This window comes from Drosophila hydei, unplaced genomic scaffold, assembly GCF_003285905.1.
Source record: "Drosophila hydei strain 15085-1641.00,03,60 unplaced genomic scaffold, DhydRS2 tig00000001-arrow-pilon, whole genome shotgun sequence".
Taxonomy (NCBI): domain Eukaryota; kingdom Metazoa; phylum Arthropoda; class Insecta; order Diptera; family Drosophilidae; genus Drosophila; species Drosophila hydei.
In genome coordinates, this window is record NW_022045643.1 from 11,761,351 (window position 1) to 11,785,752 (window position 24,402).

Genomic DNA, 24,402 nt, shown 5'->3' on the forward strand with positions numbered 1-24,402 from the left:
AACATAAATATATTTTCTTGCATATTAATAACATTGCCCAACTGAGCGTATATGTATATGTAACAATATAATTACTATTGTATTAGGTAAGCATTTCAAAACAGTTTTAAATGTTAGATTTTGATCCCTTGGCTTGAACAATATGTTTAAACAATTGCGATATTTATATTATATTCATGTAGTAAAACGTGCTAGCAATTGGTTTCCTTATGCAATTCTTACATATTCGAGTACCGCTGTTTCATATATAAATTGCTGTTATCTATGACTTTATATATCGTTTGTACTTTGGGTAGCTAAAAAATAAAATATATTTTAGTTAAAAGCAGTTCTTAAAATCCATAAATCATTTATGATTACTTATAATCCTTCGTTTTACTTATTGCTAATTGTAATTGAATGCAATTGAGAGGAAACCAAAGGCTGGGAATGATATGGCCCATTGGCCAACTTTTAGCTTGCCTTCGACTTATGCTTTGGAAATATATATAAGCAGAGGTAAATGGAGCTTAAGGCTAGATATAATATATTTTGTAATGGATATATATATATAAACATTTTCTCATTTCTGTTAATCACCAACAAACACTTTCCTCGATCGACAGCCCCTATAATTGCCTTTCAAATTTAAGATATATATATATGTATGCTATATACCACGAAATTTAGTTGAACATTTGTGCAAAAAATAAGCCAATCAATAGTAAATACGCTTTATGGAATATTTTAAGCAAGCCTTGAAAGTGTTGACGGTTAAAACCAGCTGAAGACAAATTTAAATTTATTTCGGCTTGGTCTTAAAAGCGATTCGGAATTTCTTTTTATATAACTTAATCTTTGTTCCTATCATAATTTTAGTGTCAATATGTTAAATCTGACTTCTTATAATTTTGAGAAATAATTGCATATATTGTACTACTCAATCCTTATAACATTTATGACTTTTGCTCAACGTCTTTCGCCTCACAGTCAGTCGGATCGATATCCCGCTCAATGATCACCGTATTTTTGGATATCGTATCAGCGAGCTTTGTCACGGAGTCTGAGGGATGCTGCGATATAATGGATTTGGTTGTTGAACGCTTGCGTAGATATTCTTCCTGCTGTTCCTTTCTGTGCAAGTCACTTAGCCTAAATGCCTCTAGGAACTCGTTCAGATCCACCTTGCCATCACCATTGAGATCCATCATACGGCACTTTTCCAACATCTCATCTTTTGAGTAAACGCCAGGCATATGGGTAACCAGCAGATCAATCGCCTTCTCGAACTCATCCAGAGTGATCTCGCCTGAGGAGAATATAGATGACAAATTAAACAATTTCTGATTAGATGCGGGACTTAAGTATAGTAAACCTGAATGATCAGCATCTATAATATTGAATATGGTTTCCAAACTGGCTTTGTTGGCATACAAAGCGTCCATAACCGAGGTGCCGTCAGCCTCAGCTTTCATCTGGAAGATGAGGACGATGAAGGTAAAATGAAACTTCATTTCCATTTCATTGCTTACAATAACATCCGTGTCCAGCAAATCCAATGTGCGGATATAGTTTACACTTTGGCTATCCGTGCCTGGGGCCAGTTTTTCGCGCAGCAATCGCCAGGGTAAGCCCAACTTGGTGACACTTTCCATGACAAAGCACCATTTGGCAATGGTTATGCAGCCGCTGTCATCTGGATCGTACTTCTGAAACTCCTCCTCCAGCTCATCCCGATGCTCGCGCATTCGCACAGCCAATTCCTTTAAGGCCGCGCACTCCACAATGCCCATGCGCTGCTTGAAGGACAGCTCCTTGGTCTGCGAGGCAGCCGAAATGTATTGGACAAAGTGCGGCACCAGCTGATTATTCAGACGCATGTAAGCGCCCTTGTTGGAGCCGATGGCATAGTAGTTTGAAGCAGAGAATATCGTGATGACCTGCATAGACAATACTATCAATACTGACGATCTGTTCGGCAAGTCTGCACCACCTTTACCTTGTTGTCATGCATGAACTCGTGTCCATTCGGCTTGCATTCGTGCGAGCGGATCACGTAACTGAGTCGATGGCGCTTCAAAAATGATTCGGTTGTATCTGGACCAAACCAAACACCGGCGCCACGTAACTGGTTCGGCTTACAGCCTTGCGAGGCCTGCGGATCGCTCCACATGACATCGAAAATCTGCAAACATAGTTTTAGCCATTTAGCAGACAGCAGAAGGTAAATTGCAACTCTTTTACCTGCTGCCACTCTGCCTTGTCCAGAGCCTCGCCGTCCATTAGCGGCGGACGTAGAATGGAAACATACTAAAAAGGAATAATGATAATAATAATATAAGTTAAGCATCCGATATCTCTAGTCGGTTACAGAGAGAGCTGCGCATCTACCTTTCCCCTGTCGATGCTTTTGATGAGGTCCAGGTTGGTGCTATCCGAGAAGCCACCGTGGACAATGAGCACGCGATTGTTTAAAATAGAGCCTAGTGGAAGCCAGCGATAAACCTCATCGATTAGCGACAGCAAATACTTGTGATTTCGCTAAAAAGATAAGAGCAATGCGAATTAGAGCATAAAACAAGGCAAGGCGTATCAGGTTTACTTACAGGATATTTTCCTTCCACTTCGCGTATGAAGCCGTATCGGGCATTCATAACACTGTCTTCGTGATTGCCACGATTCAGGAAGACTGCATTAGGGAATGCCAGGTACAGCGATAGCAGCAGCAGAAACACCTCCAGCCCCCTTTTGCCTCTATCGACAAAGTCGCCATTGAAGACATAAGGATTGCTAGCGGACGGCAGACCATTCTGAAAAACAGGAGCACGCCGGACTCTTTGGCATGTGGGAGTTACGAAAACGTTGCTAGATATTACCTTATAGAGTACAACCAGCAGATCGTCCAGCTTGCCATGCAGATCACCACAAATGGTTACCTGTTGGGAGACAGCAGTCGACACCATCCAAAGGTTCGGCATCTGCTTGAGCGACTTTGCAGCCTCCCGCAGTATCAGACACACATATTTGGGATGCAGACGGTTGCCCTGGATGGCACAAAATCTGAATGTGATTTACAACTTGAGAGACAACTACCCCACGACATACCCTTTTCTTGCGGAACACATCTATCATGAGATCTATGTGGCTTTTCTGGATGGGTACTTCCAGCTCTATGCGTGCCAAGTCGCCGCTTTCCTCGTACAAGGTACCACTTTTCTCCAAGCCAGAACCTAATTGAAATATACTAGTTATCAAGCTGAACCGAATTGACTCAGGTGTTAGACCTACATCGTTGTGAGTTACACTTATTTCCCGCCTCGACGGCCTGGGGCATGTGCTTGATAAGGTCATTGAAGAATTTGTAAAGCTAAAAATAGAAATCAATTAAATATTTAATGCGACCCATAAAACAAGTTCTAAATACACACATACATGAACATAAATGTGCATGTGTGTACATACATTAGACGTGCCTCTGCGTGTATTCTTTAGCTCATTTAAGTACTATCGACTTTCGAATCTGAACAAATGCACATTTCTATTTTGGCCGAGCTTCTGCGCTAATGCTCATTCCAGAGCATTTGTTCAATTTACAAGGCAGGCCCGAACCGCTTTGCAGCTACATTTTATTTAGAACTATTTAATTAACTGAAGCTTGAGCCAAATATAATGAAACTTCAAAAGTTTGTTTTTAATTTCCTCAATAATTATAAGAGCTACGCATAATGCTTAGGCCTTAATATGAGTCCCTACTCAAAGCCCCATTTCAATTTATTTAAGAACTCTTCTACACATACACAAAACCCAATGCACCCGTGCCACTAGCACCTGTTCTCTGTCTACACTATGGGAAGTTAGTTACTTTGTAACTTCTGTTCCAGATATCTGGACTTGTTGAGGCCATGAATATGACATCTAAATGCCCAAGCGTAGATCCAGCCAAGCCCGATGTATTTTTGTATTATAAATCTGCCCCATTAATGTAGAGGGCCAGTATGATTCCTTCTTCCCTTCAGAGTATGCCATGGCCCGCCTGCATAATGTCGTAGGATAGTACAATAAATTCTAGAAGAAGAGAAGGACTGCACTGCCTTATTGAACGACCTGCTCAACAAGTTAAAGACTGCCTCGCCCGCACCATATTACAGACTGCTAAAATCTGAAGCTGTAAGAAGAAATTTCTATGTGAAGTGTGAAGACGCAAGATTTGATAAAAGAGCCGTCCGAATTGTAGTACCTCAGGGAAACGTAGTGGGCTAAGTCTTATATAGCCTCTTCAGTGCTGACATGACAAACGCATCGCACGCCAGACAGCAGGCAGCTTCTTTCCTAGCATGAAATGACTTGCAAATAGTCCTATTTTCGAATACTCCCTCCAATCAGAAGTATTCATAATTTATGTACTCATTATCATATCGATTTTATAATATAATTAAGTAATCTCATTGACTTCATCGAAGCTAAAAAATAAGTGATAAGCTTGAGCTTCATACGAGAATTTACTTTTCAAGCTTTAGATAGACAGTTAGGATGGAAGAAGGGTCTTGACCAGTTCGAGTGGCTAGTTGGCCGAATCAAGCATGTATATTTTATATTGTTCTTTTTCTCGTTACACACAAATTTACAAAAACTTGTTATCCCTTTCTTTTTCTAATGTGTTGAGAGTGTCAAATGAAAGTTTATTAAAGCAGAAAAGTTATTCAACAATTATTACTTTTTCGCTTGGCTGATATAGAAATATTTTTCAATATATATAATCTAGATATAGCATTTATTGTTTATACAAAGTGAGTATAAATATATGTGCATTTCATCAGAAGCTTACCTCCGCCTGATCCTGTTCACAGGCATATTCCACATTTTGAAATATTTGCCAATTACAACGCTTCCGCATCTCCTGTCGCGCTTGATGTCGGCGAAACCATTTTTGGATGAATATTGCCGCACGGATAGCTGAAAAAGAATTTTAATATTTAAATTGAAAGCAATTTTAAAATTGCATTTACATATACATTAACTACGTTTTACATTTTTGATAAATTGGTATCGAAAAGAGAAGTTAAGGTCTATTAGGGTTTATCCACAACGAGGAACTTAATTCAATTCCAAAATGCACTTAACATGATAATAGGTTCGAAAAGGCACTTAATATTATATTCAATCAAAAAATGCACTTTTGTATATTTATTTTGTATATATATATTTATTGACATGACGCACAGCTCGCCTCTTTTTTCGTGGTCCTTGAAACACCTAGGAATGAAAATACGGTCGGAAAAGCTGACACAGACAGACTAATTGAATGATTGCTCTAACGTTCAGGATGCAAGGACTGCATCGCATGAGCATATATATATATATATATATATATATATATATATATATATATATATATATATATATTTATATATGCATGTGCATGCTCCCTGCAAATTAAATTATTACTTGCCGTTCTCGTCCATTATTATGTAACAGAAGCGAAGAAAGGAGTACTAAAACAAGAGTCTTTAAATTTTGTGTGTTGTCGCTGAGTTGAGTGGAGTCGGCACAAGTTTTAACATAAATTATACTATTGAAGACAGTCAACAATAGGAACAATAATTGAATAGCAGTCAATGGTCAAGTGTTTTACTGTGTTTCAATTGCAAATCGCAAATTGCATTGCATACATTCTTCTAATTTTTGTTTACGTATTTTTCTACTTTCAATACAACCCATTGATTGGTCAGCTAAAGCTGCTCGCCCGATTTATCATGACATTGGAGTTATGTATCTTAACGCTTTCACAGAGCCTCCGGCGCACTTTACATAAGTTGAAAGCATGCAAAAATCAATTATTATAGATTAGGAAAGACTTTTCACTGTTGTTCACGCGGAATCCCATAGACGACTGCCACTCGAATGACCTGCAAATGGTATTTCAGTGGTTCTCTAGGGTTTTGGTGCGCCTCACCCTGTGCCACTAGCACTGCGTACCTATATTTGTCTGTGCTATATGTGTGCGTGTTTCCATGTGAGTGTCGACCCAGTCGATTTTGGCCCCCTCTTGGTCAATAGCATTGCGGTCAAGCAATGTGTCAAGAGAAGGGGCAAAGTGGGGGCTTCGGCTGTCGTCGTCTGCTAAATTCGTTTGGGAGCCACACAAATTGTAACACAATACAGACGAGCGCAGCCACTGGCTAAAACGCGACAATGGGGCTGACCCTTGGAAATAAGGTTGAAATTGGATGGGGGCCGACACAGAGGAGGAAGTAGGTGTAGTGTCGGCTATGGTATTGTTTTATATTATTTTTCGTTGAGTGTTGAAATAAGTAGACCACTTAGAGCACTGGCTCTGCTTCACTCTTAGCATAACACACAAGCAGATCAGGTTCATTTCAATATTTTGGTTACTGCGTCCTCCACACCCGCAAATCGATATCAAGGAAATGTGGGTTCTAACAGGTGTAGCTTAGGTGTTGCCATGAAAGATAAGAAAAGCTTTGAAATAGATACTTCAGTCGTTTACGCCACAGCTTGAGCGATTGATTGACTGATTGCCTGGCGGACTAGGCTGATTGATTGATTGATTTACCAATTGATTGGCTAACGGAGTGGCATGATTATGTGACTGAAGTGAAATAGCTGACTGACTGACTGAGTGATTGATTGAATGCTTTACTGATTGAGAGGATGTCTGCCTGTCATTGCCCATTTTATGGACTGACTGATCGAGTGATTGATCGATTGAATGCTTGATTGATTGATCACATATCAGACGCAATAAATGATTGACTAACTGACTGACTGATCAAGCAACTACTTAACTGTCTGACTATTGCAGTTTGGTTGAGAGATAGGCTTCCTGCCTGACCAATTGAATGATTGATACATTTACCGATTGACTGACAGAGTGAGTAATCGCTTAATTGATTAGCTAATCGACTAAACGTTTGCTAATGAATGTCCTAATTGACTGATTGACTGCTTGATTAGCTGATTGAATGATTCGCCGACTTGAAGGCAATCGCTTTCCTCACTGACCGAGTAATTGCCGATAATTAACAAAGCTCAGGCTGAGCGTCCATGCCACAAGCTAAATTGATTCAATGCGTTGCTGTGCAACATTCCCTTCTAAGGCGTAGGAAATTTTATGTTCCTGTTTATCCTACGACAGGCTTCAGATTTGCGTATTCGTAACAAATGTTGTAGCACAGACGAAGGTGTTTGTTAGAGTTGGAATCTAATAGACGCGAAACACCCGAAGGAACCTAAATCAATTATGCTAATTTTCCGATTTCATATTATCCTTGAGCATGCATATTCAGAATAGGTTTAGTGGGAATTACGATTGCTACTCACATTTCTCGACTCGCGTTGCACTCATGCCTCGGAGCGGTTTGCGGAAGTGCTTGCACCAACCTTTCCTGTGGAACAGTTGCAGCAGACTGGATGCGCGCGTATTTGGCTGAGGAGCGAGCGTTTGTGGCTGGCCATTGGAGCCCAGTGTGGTTGTCTGCATGCTGGCACCGACACGCTCTATTTCCGACGAGCGACACGACGAGGCGTCTTCCACGGAGGAGCTGCGTCGCTTGCCACCGCCGCCACCAGCTCTTTGCAGGCAGACGCAGCTGCGCAACATGTTGGCTTCGGATTTGGCTGTTTGGCTGGCTTAGCCCGGACAGGGGCTAACCTATGACCGTGGTGTAGCGTGGTGTAGCGTGGTGTGGCGTGGCGCAACGTGGCGTGGAGTGGCGTGGCGTGGATGTTGAATAACTTGAAGAGCACTAACAGGTCGACGATGACGACGCCGACGACGAGGACGATGGGGCGCACCTATTGTCATCGGCCTCCGGCACGGTCTGTCTTAATTGCAGCTCCACACACAACTCGCTTCTAGTCGTAGTCGTAATCGTAGTCGTAGTCATGCCACATGCATGAGTGTTTGCTTTTGCCTTGGGCCTTGTTTTAGTGCCATGTAGTACGAGTATGTTGTCTGATGCCCCGCGTAACGTAATTTGATGCGGCCATACTTGCCGCCGGAAAATGCGTTGTCCGTCCTTCAACTACGGCCGGGTGTGTGCCTGCCTACGTATCTTGGCACTTACTTTTTTCTGCTCTCGCTTTGTCTGTTTTGTCTATTGCCTTCGGTGCAATTCAGTTTACTTATCATATTACTAAAATATATATTTATTTAAGTCTTGCGGTTAACTAAAAGTAAACAAAAAGGCAAATTTACTTTATTACAACAATTATGTTTTTATTCAATTGTTAATAGCATGAAGCACAGTTTCAGCAGATATATATATATATATATATATATATATATATATATATATATATATATATATATATATATATATATATATATATATGTATATATATATATATATATAGGAATATACAGTACATAACTGCTCTCAAACATACATATACACAGGTACATATATGCATGCATAGATACATAATAGATACATCATCAACTAATGCACTAATGCATACATTCATTCGCATTTTCATATGTACATATTTACATACATCCATATATGCATACATACATAGTTGCATTAATACATACTTACACGCTTACATACATATATACATACATACATGTATGTCTACGCCCATATATACGTACATACATACATACATATACATACATACATATACATACATACATATGTATTTGTATACATCAATATATATACATACATACTTGCATTAATACATGCATGCATACAGAGCGAGACAGAGAGAGGAAGAGGACAGGGGAGGGACAGCCAGAGAGGCAGAGAGACAGAGAGACAGAGAGACAGAGAGACAGAGAGACAGAGAGACAGAGAGACAGAGAGACAGAGAGACAGAGAGACAGAGAGACAGAGAGACAGAGAGACAGAGAGACAGAGAGACAGAGAGACAGAGAGACAGAGAGACAGAGAGACAGAGAGACAGAGAGACAGAGAGACAGAGAGACAGAGAGACAGAGAGACAGAGAGACAGAGAGACAGATAGACAGAGAGACAGAGAGACAGAGAGACAGAGAGACAGAGAGACAGAGAGACAGATATACAGAGATACATAGATACATATATACATATATACATATATACATATATACATATATACATATATACATATATACATATATACATATATACATATATACATATATACATTTATACATGCATACATTCATACATACATACACATCTTTTGTCTCTGGTTAAAGCTAGCATACTATATACACATACATATGTACATTGTAGCATGTATACATTCGACTTCTGCATCAGCTTAAGCTAGCTCCATACATGTGTATGTATATACATACCACTCTACATAGCTGAAGTGTGTGTGTACATGCATAAATACACGTACATTCATCTGCTCTATTTATGTTAAGTTTCAGTCTTAACCACCTATGTATGTATGCATGTATACATAATTAGGTATGCATACATACATTACTATTGTGTTCGTCCTCCCGTAGTCAACTTGGGCTATAATACCACATGTATACGGTACACACACATGCATACATCACACATACGTGGGAAGCATGCTACATCCGTTTTCTGGCGTTAGCTAACGGAAGTCTGCTTGCTGTGCGGTTGAATGAATAATGATTTAAGCTAAAATAAAAAACAAAATGAAAATTAAAAAAAATAAAACAAAAAAAAACTATAGAGAAAAGAAGCATATATAATATGCTCAAAGTCCCTGAAGCGAATATCATTCCCCATTAAGGTTTATTTGTTAAGTTGTGGGTGTCATCGGTGTTAATTAATGTCTGTCCGTGACAAAGGCATTTTAGATGCTCGCTTCCTCTGTATGGTGTGTGTGTGGATAGCTGGCACTGTGAGGCGATGCTGCCAGTTGTGTGCCCCATTCAGTGCTCAGCTACTCGGCCAGCTAATAATTTGGCCATCAAAAGATAGTGAGCTAAAAAATGTAAAAGCCTTAAATGCGAGCACAGGAAAAAGGTGAAGAATTTACAGGACATTAGCCGCAGGCAACCACACGTATTCTCGTAAAGCAAAGCCTTGCCTTCGCCAGGTAAAATCTTGCAACAAAGTGCGCAAAATGAAGAAACCCGCAGCGTGGCTTATTGGCTCCTTTGGCGTTCGACTGGCCCCAATGGTAACGAGCACCACAACACGCATAAATCGTGTCGAAAATGGCGTCAAGAGTGGCGGGGCATGAGCCATGGGGCATGTCGCATGTGGCATATAGCATGCGGCAGGAGGCAAGTGCCTGCGAAACTTTTATCAAAATTCAATTTGTAGAGAGTGAAAATGTTTCTAAATTAATTTCCAATTTGTAAATAAGATTATTTTTTAAAAAATGTGCGCGCTGCAGACGCATCAAATGCGAGGGTCCTTCGAGACGTAAACTCATCCAAGTTAAGTTGAGGCAACTTGCTGTCACGTCGGCGACCTTCTAAGTTCCACGATGATTTATAAGTTAACTTCTATTTGTTGTGCTTTTTAATTGGCTTTCTGTAGTTCGACACCTGACTTGGAGTTCGTCCATTGAATTGGAAATGTAAGACCCAATATCGATTACAAATTCACTTTTTACTATTGCGGGAGGAGCACGCAAAGCTGTAAAACTGAAATTGGATGCTGTTTATGGGCGGCGCATTTTATTAACCGTGGTTTATAACTTTCAACAAATTTCCACGTGCGCTCGGTTCCTTCCACGTTCGCCTTTCGGTGCTGGAACATAACTTTGACCCAAAAGTCCAATTTGGAGTTCTTGGAAATAATTCGCATAATGCCTTAATCATCGTTGATGGAACTCGGAAATATTCTTTTACTCGCAGGGATTCCTGTGCAATCAAAGCCAAGTCAAACATAATATTAAGCGGTAATTGTACGTGGGAATGAGAATTAAGCTAATACGCTGCCATTTCTTCTAATTATATGAACAACTTTTGTTTTAGCCAGGAAACGAAAGTTACGGCACAATTTGTTTCAATTACCATTATCATAAAGGTCACTTGCGGTCTTTTGATTGCATGGACAGCTGCACTCTGGACCATGGCCAGCTAAGACAGATTGTCTAATGACTAATGACATCATCTAACAGATAATTACCAAATATGTTGTACACAGACAGACAACAGAGACAGAAAGTTAAGAGCTAATAGATTCTTGGGATGCAAATACTTATTATTACCGGATATCAACTGAAAAGCCAAAAGACGAATTTCTCTATCTATAAAATCCCATAGAACTGTCTCTCCTCCACAAATTGAGAAAAATGTGCAAATGTACAACAATAAAATATATTTTGAAATTACTTTTTAGAGCAGATTTCTGATGTGCTGGTGCCTGTATACCCTGTACGCATGAAATATAATTATATATCTAAGAAAATAGTTTTGTCAAATATACTCTATCTCTATTCATTTTATGAAAGCAACGAATTCTAGTTGATTTTAGCCCATTATATATGTAGATATACATATTTATAAATCGAAATAAAATATACAGCGTATCTGGTAGTCATACGCACTCGTTCCGAAATACTTTGGTGTTTGTTTTGATTTATATTTATAAATATGTGGACAGAATAGATGCATATATATGTACGTATACATATTTTCACTCATGATATTTAAGTTGGTGTCTAGCAAATATTTAAATGAAAATAAGGAAAAACATAATGAAAAGCTATTGTTGAATTAAGCCTCCAGCTAATGTCATATACACACTTAGGTAAATACACACTGTGGAAGCAAAAACAAATGCCAACGCTTGACATTTCATGGACATGTTGATGTGCATAGGAAAATATGTAAATTATATGAATGTGGGTATACCTTCGAGGAAGAGTTCGCGGCTTAATGAACCGCACAGATTCATCTTAATCTTAATCTTCGGCAGTAGAAATAAAGGTATATACGTGCGAGCGAGCGTACGTATGCGTTGTCTACGTACGTTAACACGAACTTTGTTGCACCATCAAGTGACAGATATGTATTACAGCGGCCATAACAGAGAAGAGCGACACACATACATATGTATAAAGGCGGCAAATGATTAAAAGAAGCCAAACAGAAAACTGATGCGGCACACCAACACTGACCGAAACAGAAACAGAAACACGCACACACACAGAGCAGCAATGTTACGGTTCTGAAATAGCACGACTTGCGTTGAGCGTTGAGTGCAGCAGCAATGCGAATATTGCTTATATGCATGAAATGTTTGGGTGACTCGCGTTCCGTTCCGTTCCGTCTTGTATGGAATACCGATACGAACTGAAATGAGCTGAAAGCACGGAAATCCTTTTAGTCGATGTCGCTGACGCCGTCGCTGTCGCTGTCGCCGTCGCTGGCGCTGGCGCTGGCAATGGCGACGGCGCAGTTATTGCGAAAATGAAAGAAAACAAAAATCGTTACCAAAATCAGCTGATGGTACGCTTGCCGCGTTTTTGCTGCCCCTTTCTAATGGCGCGGAGGCTGCGCGTTCCACACACACTTTCACTCTCATTTCTTCATATTTCTAAGCATATACATATATATATTTTTTAAATTCAATTTATTTTTTTTAATTCAAAATCCATCTCGAAGGACAATGTCAGGGGTAAACAGCAGCCACACCCAGTTTGAAGCGATTATCTCCGTAGAAATATCAAAGCCGTTCTCCGTGGCTTCAACTTGCATATATTGAAAATGGCGCAGTTTGTGAATTCCTTTCCACTCTGCTAGCCTGACGTTCAAAGGAGCCAACGGCAAAGCTTAGCGGCTTTTAACGTATTGAACGAAATGGCAAAGACTTGAGCGCTCCCCTAACTAAATCTGTAAACAAGGTTAAGCGGTTTATTTCCCTTTTTATAACTTCCCATTTGTTATGTGAAAAAAAAACACGAATAGCAACTACTTTGCATTTTCGCATGTCATGTATCCGGTTAATTTCATAGCAATTGGACAAAAAACACATAAACACAGGTTATTAAAAAAGGAACAATGTTTCAGTGTTGTATACATGTAGCTAAGTAATTAGTAAGTACGTATAGAATACGGTGAAGCTCTCTAGCTAAGTATACGTAGCTAGACCACGACTCTTTAGTTTCAAGGAAATTTTCCATATAATACATTGCAGATATTGTAGAATTGCAAAATACTGGATGGTAGTTAAAGGATGAAGTAAAAGTCTGACGTTTTGAGGAAAATTCAAATAAGTGTTTACCTCTTGTTACCATAGAGAAAAGGTAGAAAAGTTTCCGGGTTGACGTGAAATTCAGCAACAAATTTGAAATGAGGGCGCGACCAAGCGATTTGTCAAGGCCACAGACCGTCCGGCCGGTTATTGTGTGTGGCCATGCTATGCCTTCCATGCAAACTGGACAAAAGCAAAAAGAATGGAAAAATACAATAAATGTAAATAGAATCTCCTCAAATTGCTGATACTCTGTCCAGGTCGAAATATTGGCACAAATTCCAGACATATAACTATAAAAGACGTACGTTTTAAATTATATATATTTCTTTTATTTACAAGCAATTTATTTCAATTATTGAATGAACTTGAGAGCGAAAGAAATTTACACTTAATATTTAAATATATATTTATATATAAGAACTACTTAAATACATTTACTTCGGTCATGGACATTAAAAATAAAAGGCCGCAAACAATAAATTCTGCGTCTGTGTCTTTGTCTATTGTTAAAATCCATTTATACTGAAGGTGCTAATAGTATTATGTAGTGTGCTTACATATGTCGGTTCTACGTAAGTTTTGGGTGTGTTGGTAAACATAAAAATTGCTTTCCACTAGGCAAGGGACAACTTAAATTACTATATGGTATGCATCTAATCATTTTGCATTGGATTTGCAGATAAAAGCTTATGAGATAATTACTAACATAATCGCATTAGAGACTTGCAAATATACCCGAATTATAATATTATATACAATAGTTTTATACGTGTAGCTACAACCAGTCACAGCATAAACACTCTAACATAGTATGTTTATGCCATGTGCATAACATTGGATCGCAGACTTAAGAAGAACGCGATATGAAATTTGTAAAAGCTTTTAACGTAAAACCACAACTTAAGATTATTGGTATGAATATAAACTAACAACTCATTGAGTTTATTGCAGCGTTCTTGTATACATTTAAATATTTTCAAGCAGCTTCAGCTACATCTGTAACGTTCAGTAAGTATACAATGCCTTTCCTTGATTACTGCATTACTTCGCGGAAACGTTTTTGTCTCTCCAAGCTTTCAACCTCGGCCCAACAGTTGCGCATATTACGAAATAGCTATAAAAGATAAACTGTTTAGATAAATACAAGATACGACATGACATAACTAACCTCATCTATCCAATTGTGTTCGGCCAACAGATCATTTAGTATTTCCGTCGATGTCTTGCCGGGACACTGTTGCTGCTGTTCTGTCACACGTTGCGAGCAATTGATAAACAGGTTAAACTTCTCATGCGCTATCTTGTGGAAGAGATCCGCACGCGCGGCACAAATACGACACAACACAATGTCCTGTTAGGATAATAAAATACAATCAGCCAAGAGTAAAACAATTTAATTATATATGCTTCTTTACCTTCTCGTATACGATTCGTACATCTGCAGATATGGTCTGCATGGTGTTTGGATTGTAGGGCTCCCCAAATAGAAGGAAACGAACTGCAATGCCCGGTTGATGGCAGCCAGCGCAATTCTTTTGGGTTAAATTATTCTGCACCCATTCAGAGAAAACATGACACTTGGGCCACGTCTCAATTGACGAGATAATGCTACGTGTCCATGGAGTGATAGCCAACAATTTCCGCTTGCAATTGTCCATTATATTGTCTATTACGCGCACGCTTCCCAAAAAGTAGTCATCTGCAATTACGAGTTTTAATTAAAGGACGTTTCTTTTTCAACTGATTAATAAAAATCTACCTTTTTCGCGAGTTATCTCAGAGAAGAAGCTAGGATCGAGCGCCTGCGATATCATTGTTTGTATATAAATTTCGAAATTGTCCCGATAGGACAGGAAGTCCTCCATTATCTTTTCAATAAACTGCTCAGTATCATCGGCGAGCAGTTCAGAACGCATGAACTCCACAATTGTTTCTGTGTGAGATTGTAGCTGTATGCGAACGGGAGCTTTGAGGTAGAGTTTCTTTGTTTCAAGATTCCATGATGCGTACTATGTGTACAAAAAGAACATTTAGGATTTTGAAAACAAAAATAAATGTGATTTAAATTTACTTTCGACATGTTGCGGTAAAAGGTTTTGCCGTTCTGTCGAAACGGCTCATACTTTTGCAATATACATTTGGAATCCACCTGCCAAATGGTGGGCCAGTCATTAACCAAATCCGAACGTAAAACGATAAAGTCTCCGGTCTGTGCAAAAAAAAAGAGAATATTAAACTTTGAGAATACGGAATAGGTGAGTTAGGTGCTACTTTAAAGTTCTCAGCCGTGGTTGCAGATGCCGATGCTGCACTGCCATAACTAACGGCTGCGCCACTTTGCAGATCCTGCTGCGGATTATAGCCATCATTGGAGGTATGCAGCTGTTGTTGCTGCTGATGTTGCTGCTGCGTCGCCTGCAGTTGTTGCAATTGCTGGTGCTGTTGCAAATGCGTTGTTGGCTGACAATATGTGTTCTTGCGCGGCGTTCCCTTGATGCGTCGCGCTGCTTTGCGCTTCCCATAGCCCTTGCCATCGTCACTCTGTTTGATATATATATTTGTATAGTTGGGTAAGGTATGGATAAGAAACGCCAACGACAACGGACGAGCAGGCAAGATACACTTACATCTTCCTCCTGCGGCGTCCAAACGGGATCCGTGTCCGAGTCTGTGAACTCCTCCGGCTCACCAACCGCGCCGCCCTCCCCAATTGTTGATGTATTCAAGAGAAGCGCGTGCATACTGCTCTCCTTGGCCTTGCGGGAGCATTGCTCCCGACGCGGCGGTAAATTTAAAGGGTCTGTGGAGAGCACAAAAGTAGTTAGCAAGCAACAATGTGGTGGTGGTGGTGGTGGTTGTGGTGGTGGTAGTAGAGAGCGAAACAGCAACCAATATGGCAATGCATGCCAAACGCGGAACAACAACTACGTCAACAACATAAACCCACAGCCGAGAAGCCATCGACGACACTGCCGCTGCAGCCGTTCGTCGTTTATCTCACACAGGTAAATAATAAAAATACAAGTTTTTATTTTTTGATGATTTTTTCTTTCTTTTTTAAATTAATAATATTTGTTCTCGGTATTCCATCTCAAAAATACTTATACTTTCTTTCTATTTTTTTTTTGCTCTTGCGATTCGGCATTATAACAATTTTAAAAGTTAAGTTTATGTATTCGGTTTTTACATATGCACAGTGTCCATGTCCCTGGTTTAAGGTTCGTTGTCTCTGTCTCGTCTGTCGAGTCACATGGATGCGATGTGGTCATTATCGCGACTAATGCTGCCATGGCCAAATCAGATTAATAAGGTGATGATGATTGGGCGCGGCTGGTGCTGTTGCCACGCTAACTGCTGTGTTGATGGTGGCTGCCGCCGTTGGCGCGTCGGCGGCGGCGGCGGCGGGTGTGTGATGGTGGTTGTTGTTGTTGTTGTAATTGTTGTTGCATGGCGCAGTAGTAGTTGCGATAGTAGAGTGCTTATTGGAATTATGCTGTTGGTCAAGTAACATACCTTGACTGCCGCTCCCGCTACCCAACTGCGCGCAATGCTGCTGCACAAAATGCTGTGCGGCGCCCAGACCAGGCGACTCCTGTTGCTGCTGGGCGTATGGCCGAAACGAAGATGTCGTCTGATCGGCTGCGGGGTGCTGTATGACAGAGGTAGATGTTGATTCAGCGGCTGCTGCTGCTGCAGCTGCCGCCGCCACCATTTGTGCATGCGGCCTCTTTTTAGGCAGTATTTGAGTTTGTGAGAGTATTTTGATACGATGCCCATCGTCGCCGACGAGACCGGCCAAGTTCTGTGATGCCTGACTGTCCGCCGCTGTTCCACAAGACGTCGTTACCTGCGATGTGGACGCTTCATCACCGGCACCGGGTTTGCCTTTACGTTTATATGGAGCACGTGGATAATTAAGCTTACGCGATGGCTTCACCACTGGCGGAGGATCGTCATCACGTTCACCTTGTAGAAATTTAAGATAGCTATCCATAAATTGTGTTTTCTTCTCGCCAATTGACGTGCCCACGCTAACAGGTTTCGGCGCGGATGGACTGTACGATGACGACGTCGAACTGGATGTGCAGAGCGTTGTTGTAGCCGGCGTTATCCCATTATTGCTGCAGTCGTGCGTTGAAGAAGGCGGCTCCGGTGAAGGCGTTTTATTAGGATTACGTATGCCAAAGTTTGTATTGTTTGTCGAGGAGTTAGTGTTGCGTCCATTGGTAGCCAACGAATTTGCATAACCCTGTTTCGCCACACTATTTGCATCGGCCAAAAAGTCTAGTTCCTCTTCTATGTTTGGCACAATGACTTTATTGCTGGCCTCGGTAGCGGCAGCAGCAGCTGCCGATTCCTCCTCCTGCTGCTGCACAGCTTCGACTTTATCCTGCTGATGTTGCTGTTGCTGTTGTTGTTGCTGCTGCTGCTGCTGTTGATGCTGTAGTTGTTGTGTGTACACCTGCTGTTGTTGTTGTTGCGTGTACACCTGCTGTTGCTGTTGTTGCTGCTGTTGCTGTTGTTGTTGTTGCTGCTGCTGCTGCTGTTGTTGTTGCTGTTGCTGTTGCTGTTGCATACACGCCGTATACTGGGATGCAATGGGTTGCGGAAACGCTGGATAGTACTGGGCTAACTGCGTGAGGTGCGATTGCGCCTGCGATGATTGTAGGTGTGCGGGCTGTGGAAGATGCTGTTGCTGCTGCTGAGAGGATTGTTGGTGTTGCTGGCTATGCTGCGGATATGTGGGTATGTTGATGGTCGTCGCAGGCGACACAGACGCCGCATTGTTCTCCGTTTTGAGCGGTGCATTCCACTTGCTGTTAAAATCGTAATACGTATTTTGCTGCTGCTGCTGCTGCTGTTGCTGTTGATTATGCTGTTGTTGTTGCTGCAACTGGTGATGCTGCGATTCTTGTGGACTGCGAACCGTACTGTATTCGCTACTTGGAATAAGCGTCTTCTTCGGTTGTCGTTTTCGCGGCGTCTTTGCGGGCTTAGGCGGCGGCTTTACATCCTCCTGCAATTGAACCAATAATAAACTTTTATTAACTAAACAGTTAATGTATTATTTCAAATTTATTTATATATAAGTTTGCATTTGGGATATTTCTTTAAGTATTACAAAGATCACATTAAACTTCCTCAACAACAACGTCACGTCACAGTTTCAAATTGACCACAAGATTTCGCCAATAAGATAATTAGCTATATTTGCTATAATTTATTAGTTTTGACAGAACGTACGTATGTATTTATATATATAAAAAAAAAAAAAAACAAAAACAAACAGAAAGCAATAACAAAAAGTTCATAATCAAATGAGTTCAAAATACCGCCACCAAAATGTAAACAATAACAGTATAAAATAGATAACAGAATTTCTTCGCACCGCCACAAGGTGAAGAAAACATAAGTTAACATAAATGCTTTGCATAAATTCACAGACAAAACAAATGCTAATAGAAAAGTTTCCATTCATATATACAATAATATATATAGATGTATGTACACATTCATCATTGAAATAAGTACGTTGTTATACAAATGGCTAGAAGCGGTTCGATAATGAACTAGTTCTGCTTTCGAAATCGATTACAGATTTGTATAACAGCCGTTAAGTAAACTAAACGCAAAATCAAAACACCAAAATAATAACAAAGCATAACAAAGCACAACAAATTTAAAAACAAGAAAACAAACGAAAAATTAATCCAAAAATAAATACATACAAATGAAATACAAACCTTTGGCACTGTTTGAATCTGTGACGCTAAGCTGCTCGAAGTCCCTGGTGACAATATCATATTAGCCACAACGTGCTGTCGCCTGCCTTGCGGCGAGCTGGAACTCTGCTGCTGTTGTTGCAGCAGATGCTCCTGGGCTACAGCCTGCGCCTGTGCCTGTTGTAAGGACACGGACGCGGACGAATCTACATCAACGACCGCTGGTTGATAAAACGTTTGCTTTATCTCAAGACCTGGTGGAAGGTTAAACACGAGATTCTCGCCGGTATCTGTACCGCCAGTCGCATCATTAGCATAGTCCAGCTGCCGATGCTCTTGCTTGACATGCAATTGCAATACACTTTTAATCTCCTCCTGCCCATCCTCAGACTTTGTCCAGCAATGCTGCTGCTGCTGTTGTTGTTGCTGTTGTTGCTGCTGCTGTTGTTGCTGTTGCTGCTGCTGCAGGTGCTGTTGTTGCAGTGTGCTTTGTATCACAGATGAGTAGGCCACCGTTGTTGGTGCTGCAGACGAACCCGCGCCTGCCACGTTCATTACGGTGCGTCGCGATACTGGCGAACCAGTCGCCGCTACCGACACTGCCACCGGGGCCGTTGCTGTCTTATAGACAATCACCTGTGGTGATCCACCGACATCGACCGCGTGTAAATTCGTGATAGGTGATCCGTCCGCAGAGCTCAATGCAGGACTCGCATACTGCGCTGCATAGGCCGGGCTAACATTCTGCTGTTCAATGTGAATCGTTTGCGGATCCTTCCGAGCCAGTTTCAGTTTTTGCCCATCTATGGTATAATACGTTTCTGCCTCGGCAATCTCATGTTGCAATTGGTCTTGCTGCTGCTGCTGCTGTTGTTGCTGCTGCTGCTGTTGTTGTTGTTGCAATTGGGTGAAGTAAATTAGATCGTTGTACGCTTTGAGATGCGCCTTGGTTTGTTGTGTGTTTTCTTGTTTGATTTGCTACAGATTCGTTGTAGTTATTGCCGTGGAAGTTTGGTTGGTAGTTGGTTGATTTTTTTGTACATAAATTTGATGGAAACGGAAATTGTTTTTGTTCGGATTTTGTTACATATATATACAGTACATTACATACATAGACAGTTAAAGGCGTAAGTAGTTGAGGCATAGTCTAAGCAGAGTTAGTAATTGGATATAAGAGGAGCATCAAAAGGGTCCCAGCAGATACCACAACATGGAATACCCCTCGCATTAAAATTGAAAAACTATATACGTTAACTAACTGATTTTTAGGAAACGCTTGGCTTTAAAGGTATATTAAACAGTATTTAATATGGAAATTCAATGTTGCTGTGAATATACTATCAATAAATGCCTATTCAATTGATTTGGTCATTTTTCAATTATTTGCTTAAGGAATTGGAAATGTTTTATGTTAAAGTTAAAGTGCAAAGCCTGTCCATATTCATGGAGATATAAAAAGAAATACCACCGATTAGTATGTATTGATAATGCTTACGGGAGGGATACCAACACAAATACTGAGCCCTTTGAGCCCCTCCTCCCCGGCCATGGCCATCTGCAACTCTGTGTTAAATATTGTTGCAAGAATTAGATGTTATACTCACCACTTTATCGGCCACTAGGTTCAGTTGCTGTTGAGCTTGCTGTTGCTGCTGTTGTTGCTGTTGCGCCTGCTGCTGTTGCTGCTGCATGGCAAGGAACGTGTTGGATATCATGTTGGGCGTGTTCCACGTCAGCGATGTTGATGTTAAAGCCACCGTGGTGGGTGACGGCGAAGCGCCGCTGGATGATGAGTTCTCACCGTAGTAGTTAGAGGCAACATTATTAACTGCAGCGGCGGCTGCAGCTGCAGAGGAGACAGCCGCCACCGCTGCTTGGTTTTGAAAGGAGCTAAGCTGCTTGTCCAACGTGGTGGGCAACTGCAGTTGTTGCAGCTGCCGGTGCGGTGTGTTAACCGTCGATGAAGCATAATGCGCCGGCTTTGGCTGTACGCTCGCTGCAGCTGCATGGTGATAAATCTGCTGGAATACTGGATTGTAGCTACCGATGGGCGATGGTGGCACAAAACTGCCGCCGCTCGCTGCAGCCGCATTGAAGCTAGCAAGGCTTGCCGCTGTAATTGTCGCTAAATGTGGATGCTGAAATTCCTCCGCTGTGCTTCCCGTGCTGCCTGTGGAACCGGGTACGATGCGATTGTAAGCGTAAGACCAGGGGCTGGAGTTGGGATCCATGTGGTGTGCTTGAGCTGGAAGCAGGTATTTTGTTTTGGGTTAATTTTGTATTTTCAGTATGGCATAAACATCAATTGCAGATTCCAGGGCTACAAGTACAGACACGGTCTGCTTTGCTCGACACCAAATCGAGACATGCATACATACATACACGCATATGTACATGTATAAATTCGTATTCGTTTTTTTCGTATTAAATTACATTACACTTGGCTCAAACACCGATTTAATGCTTTTTTAATTTAAATTTCATTTGACAATATTCTTAAATGAGTACATCAATACAGTTTCGTTTTATGCAGCCCTAGCGACAAGTGCATTTTTCGCAGATACTTTGATATTTATACATATACACACATACATACAATGATAAATTATGCCGCGCACAACTTGGCGTGTTTTGGAAGGCACACTTTTTTATTTTTACATGTTTTTTTCAAATTAGTCAAAAAAGTTTTTTAGGCATTTACATACATGTGTATGCGTGTAAGTTTGTGCATCAGTTGATATTTCCTTTGACCACTTTTAACATATACATACTTATGTACGTATGTATGCTTAAAGTATATGTATGCAAGTACATACATACATGTGTGCGTGCGTTGAGAGATAGTCACTAGCAAAGTAACTTGGCCGTTTTACTGCTTCGTTGCTTTCACACTGCGATGGATCATCTTTATTTTTAGCTATGATTATGCACTTGTCTATTTGCGTTACAATTTTAAGTAAATTTTATTTGTAAACTACTACAATTGGGCTGCATAACTTTTTTGTGGGTGAAACAATCTCCAAAATGGCCGCTCAAGTACAAATGAACTATTGTTCATTTGAACGATGCACACGTGAATCAGTTCGATGAAAGTCGTGTGCTTATGTTACCCTGAGCGTTAAAGTTTCGTTTGTAATTTTGTTTTAAATAGGCGAATATCTGTTTTATTTGCTTGGTAAGTTTCGCTTACAGTTTGAACGAATGATTTGCAATCTTATATACAAACCTTGTACATACATAAGTAAAAACGTGCGTAAATACAATACTTATGTATGTAAACATGCACTTAGGTCCATTTATTTCATGATGCCAAGTGTTGTAAAATGTGATATTTTTATACACCACTGATGAAATAAAATGTCAAAACGTTTCCCGCCGGTGAATTTTAATTTATCAAATAACATATCCATTTGATGAACACATACTTTTATTCAGAAAATCCTTAATTTATTTCTGTAACCCTTTCTAAAGAATGCGAAATTTTTAATCGTTGATTTGTGTAATATCAAATGCCCACACAGAGGAATTATCTTTACAACTCCAATATTAATAAAGTTACTACCATTCCAGACGGAATATACATTTTTTATAGTCATTACTGACGTATTTTAAAGTATATAAAAAATTATGTATATTAACTGAAATTAAAATTAATCAACTCGATATTGACTTTAAATTGTATATTATCGATAACTTATCATCTCTATTAGTGACTGTCAGGTTACTCACAACGAAGATTTTTTTACAAAAAAAAACCTGTAGATAATACGTATTTTATACATATTGCTTGTGAATACATACTAAATAAAAACTAAACAGGTAAATCATCACTTCTTAAATAATAATAAATAATCAAAAAGGTAAGTTATGTTAATATATGAAAGCAGTTATTGCATTTACTTTATTTACACATTTCTACGTGTAAGTGAAAATACGCCCATTAACTGTAATAATTTTCTTGTAGAGTACAATGGACATGGATTTCGGTGATGATTTTGCTGCTAAAGAGGAAGTTGATCCAGCGGCAGAGTTTTTGGCACGCGAGCAATCGGTTCTTGGAGACCTTGAAGCTGAAATAACTGGTGGATCTGCCACAAATGCAGTTGCAGCGCCTGCAACCGATGATGGACTGCTGGGCGGCTTAGTTAGCACTGGGGCTGAACTGGGCAGTGAACTTTCTGCCAATGTGGGAGGTGGTCTCGAATCATCGACTGGTAGCTTCGAGGTTATCGGTAGCGAGTCGAACGAACCTGTTGGTATCTCAGGACCTCCACCGTCGCGTGAAGAACCCGAGAAAATACGAAAATGGCGAGAGGATCAGAAGCAGCGTCTAGAGGAGAAGGATATTGAAGAGGAGCGTAAAAAAGAGGAACTACGCCAACAATCCAAGAAGGAACTGGATGACTGGCTCCGCCAAATCGAAGAATCTATTTCCAAAACAAAATTATCGTCTCGCAACGCTGAGGTTCAAGCCGCTTCATTAGAGAATGGAGCAGTCGAGCCTGGAACCGAATGGGAGCGCATTGCCAAGCTGTGCGATTTTAATCCTAAGGTCAATAAATCTGGAAAAGACGTCTCGCGTATGCGGTCAATTTACCTACATCTGAAGCAAAACCCCATACAAGTACAGAAAATAGCTTAATATATAAAAATAAATAACCCTATTAATGCACCTACTCAAACATTTCGATTTGACTATTTAGATTCTGATACAAAGTATTTTTTGTAAATTCCAATTATATTAAATATGTATTACATACGTTTATTTTGCCTCTGAAGTGTTATATGATATTGAAAATAAATAAAAATGAAATCATATAGATATATGCACAATTGTTTATTTTAGCCATAAGTAATAAGTCGACATATAAGAAATGCAATGTAATTATTTATTTTTATGTTTCTTTTTAGTGTCATGGCTAAGCTGCAGAAACTCAGCGGAAACGAGAATGAGATAGAGAGTATTGAGAGCTCGACTTCGACTTACAGTGGAAAACGAACAGATTATCTTCAGTGGGATGATTACTTCATGGCCACCGCCATACTTTCATCGAAACGAAGTAAGGATCCCTCAACGCAGGTTGGTGCTTGCGTTGTGGATAATCATAATCGGATTGTAGCTATTGGTTACAATGGCTTCCCAAGAAACTGTAGCGACGATGAGTTTCCATGGTCAAAGGGCCCAGATAAAAAATCGTTGGAAAATAAAAATATGTATGTGGTACACGCAGAAGCCAACGCAATACTCAACAGCAATGGCACGCGACTGGATGGTACTCGTCTTTATACAACTCTCTTCCCCTGTAATGAGTGCACAAAATTAATTATACAGTCGGGTATCCGAGAAATATATTATTTATCTGACAAGTATGGGGATAAGCTTATTTATCGAGCTGCAAGGCGAATGCTTGATGCAGTTGGCATTGGCTATCGCCAGTTTATCCCAACGCAAAAACAGATTATGATAAACCTTGATGAAACTAATTAAAATGTACGAATGATTATCTTAAGGTGCACGCTACTATCGTCAGTTACAAAACGGATTCGGA

The 24,402-nt window shown here is 40.3% G+C and overlaps 4 protein-coding genes across 15 annotated transcripts; 2 read left to right on the plus strand and 2 right to left on the minus strand.

Annotated features, from left to right (window-relative positions):
- Positions 1–109: 109 nt before the first annotated feature.
- LOC111600978 (serine/threonine-protein phosphatase rdgC) lies at positions 110–12,209 on the minus strand. Of its 3 annotated transcripts, XM_023317361.2 has the most exons (13): positions 11,786–12,209; positions 7,321–8,169; positions 4,805–4,932; positions 3,268–3,346; positions 3,085–3,209; positions 2,856–3,023; positions 2,586–2,789; positions 2,371–2,520; positions 2,224–2,289; positions 1,979–2,164; positions 1,512–1,919; positions 1,355–1,454; positions 110–1,288 (listed from the first exon to the last, which is right to left on the minus strand). In XM_023317361.2, exons 2-13 carry the CDS (start codon positions 7,598–7,600, stop codon positions 936–938), a joined length of 2,247 nt encoding a protein of 748 aa, XP_023173129.1. In that variant the 5' UTR covers positions 7,601–8,169; positions 11,786–12,209; the 3' UTR covers positions 110–935. The 3 variants fall into 3 exon arrangements, with proteins under 3 accessions (XP_023173129.1, XP_023173130.1, XP_023173132.1); XM_023317362.2 differs by lacking the exons at positions 7,321–8,169; positions 11,786–12,209 and adding an exon at positions 5,649–5,856; XM_023317364.2 differs by lacking the exons at positions 7,321–8,169; positions 11,786–12,209 and adding an exon at positions 5,429–5,856.
- Positions 12,210–13,576: 1,367 nt separating this feature from the next.
- Positions 13,577–22,173, minus strand: LOC111600949 (myb-like protein K). 8 transcript variants are annotated; one of them, XM_030225144.1, is made up of 11 exons: positions 22,080–22,173; positions 20,458–21,098; positions 18,875–19,735; positions 16,644–18,147; positions 15,758–15,930; positions 15,402–15,671; positions 15,202–15,339; positions 14,890–15,139; positions 14,546–14,829; positions 14,299–14,481; positions 13,577–14,244 (listed from the first exon to the last, which is right to left on the minus strand). In XM_030225144.1, exons 1-11 carry the CDS (start codon positions 22,090–22,092, stop codon positions 14,164–14,166), a joined length of 4,398 nt encoding a protein of 1,465 aa, XP_030081004.1. In that variant the 5' UTR covers positions 22,093–22,173; the 3' UTR covers positions 13,577–14,163. The 8 variants fall into 8 exon arrangements, with proteins under 8 accessions (XP_030081004.1, XP_023173088.2, XP_023173089.2 ...); XM_023317320.2 differs by having other exon boundaries at positions 18,875–19,831; positions 22,080–22,172; XM_023317321.2 differs by lacking the exon at positions 22,080–22,173 and adding an exon at positions 21,674–21,907 and having other exon boundaries at positions 18,875–19,831.
- Positions 21,950–24,365, plus strand: LOC111600955 (probable deoxycytidylate deaminase). The gene is made up of 2 exons (XM_023317335.2): positions 21,950–22,028; positions 23,765–24,365. The coding sequence occupies exon 2, from the start codon at positions 23,769–23,771 to the stop codon at positions 24,339–24,341; it is 573 nt and encodes a 190-aa protein (XP_023173103.2). The 5' UTR covers positions 21,950–22,028; positions 23,765–23,768; the 3' UTR covers positions 24,342–24,365.
- On the plus strand, positions 21,954–23,555 carry LOC111600954 (clathrin light chain). 3 transcript variants are annotated; one of them, XM_023317334.2, is made up of 2 exons: positions 21,954–22,028; positions 22,818–23,555. In XM_023317334.2, the coding sequence occupies exon 2, from the start codon at positions 22,824–22,826 to the stop codon at positions 23,493–23,495; it is 672 nt and encodes a 223-aa protein (XP_023173102.1). In that variant the 5' UTR covers positions 21,954–22,028; positions 22,818–22,823; the 3' UTR covers positions 23,496–23,555. The 3 variants fall into 3 exon arrangements, with proteins under 3 accessions (XP_023173102.1, XP_023173101.1, XP_023173100.1); XM_023317333.2 differs by lacking the exon at positions 21,954–22,028 and adding an exon at positions 22,551–22,672; XM_023317332.2 differs by lacking the exon at positions 21,954–22,028 and adding an exon at positions 22,677–22,713.
- Positions 24,366–24,402: the final 37 nt, after the last annotated feature.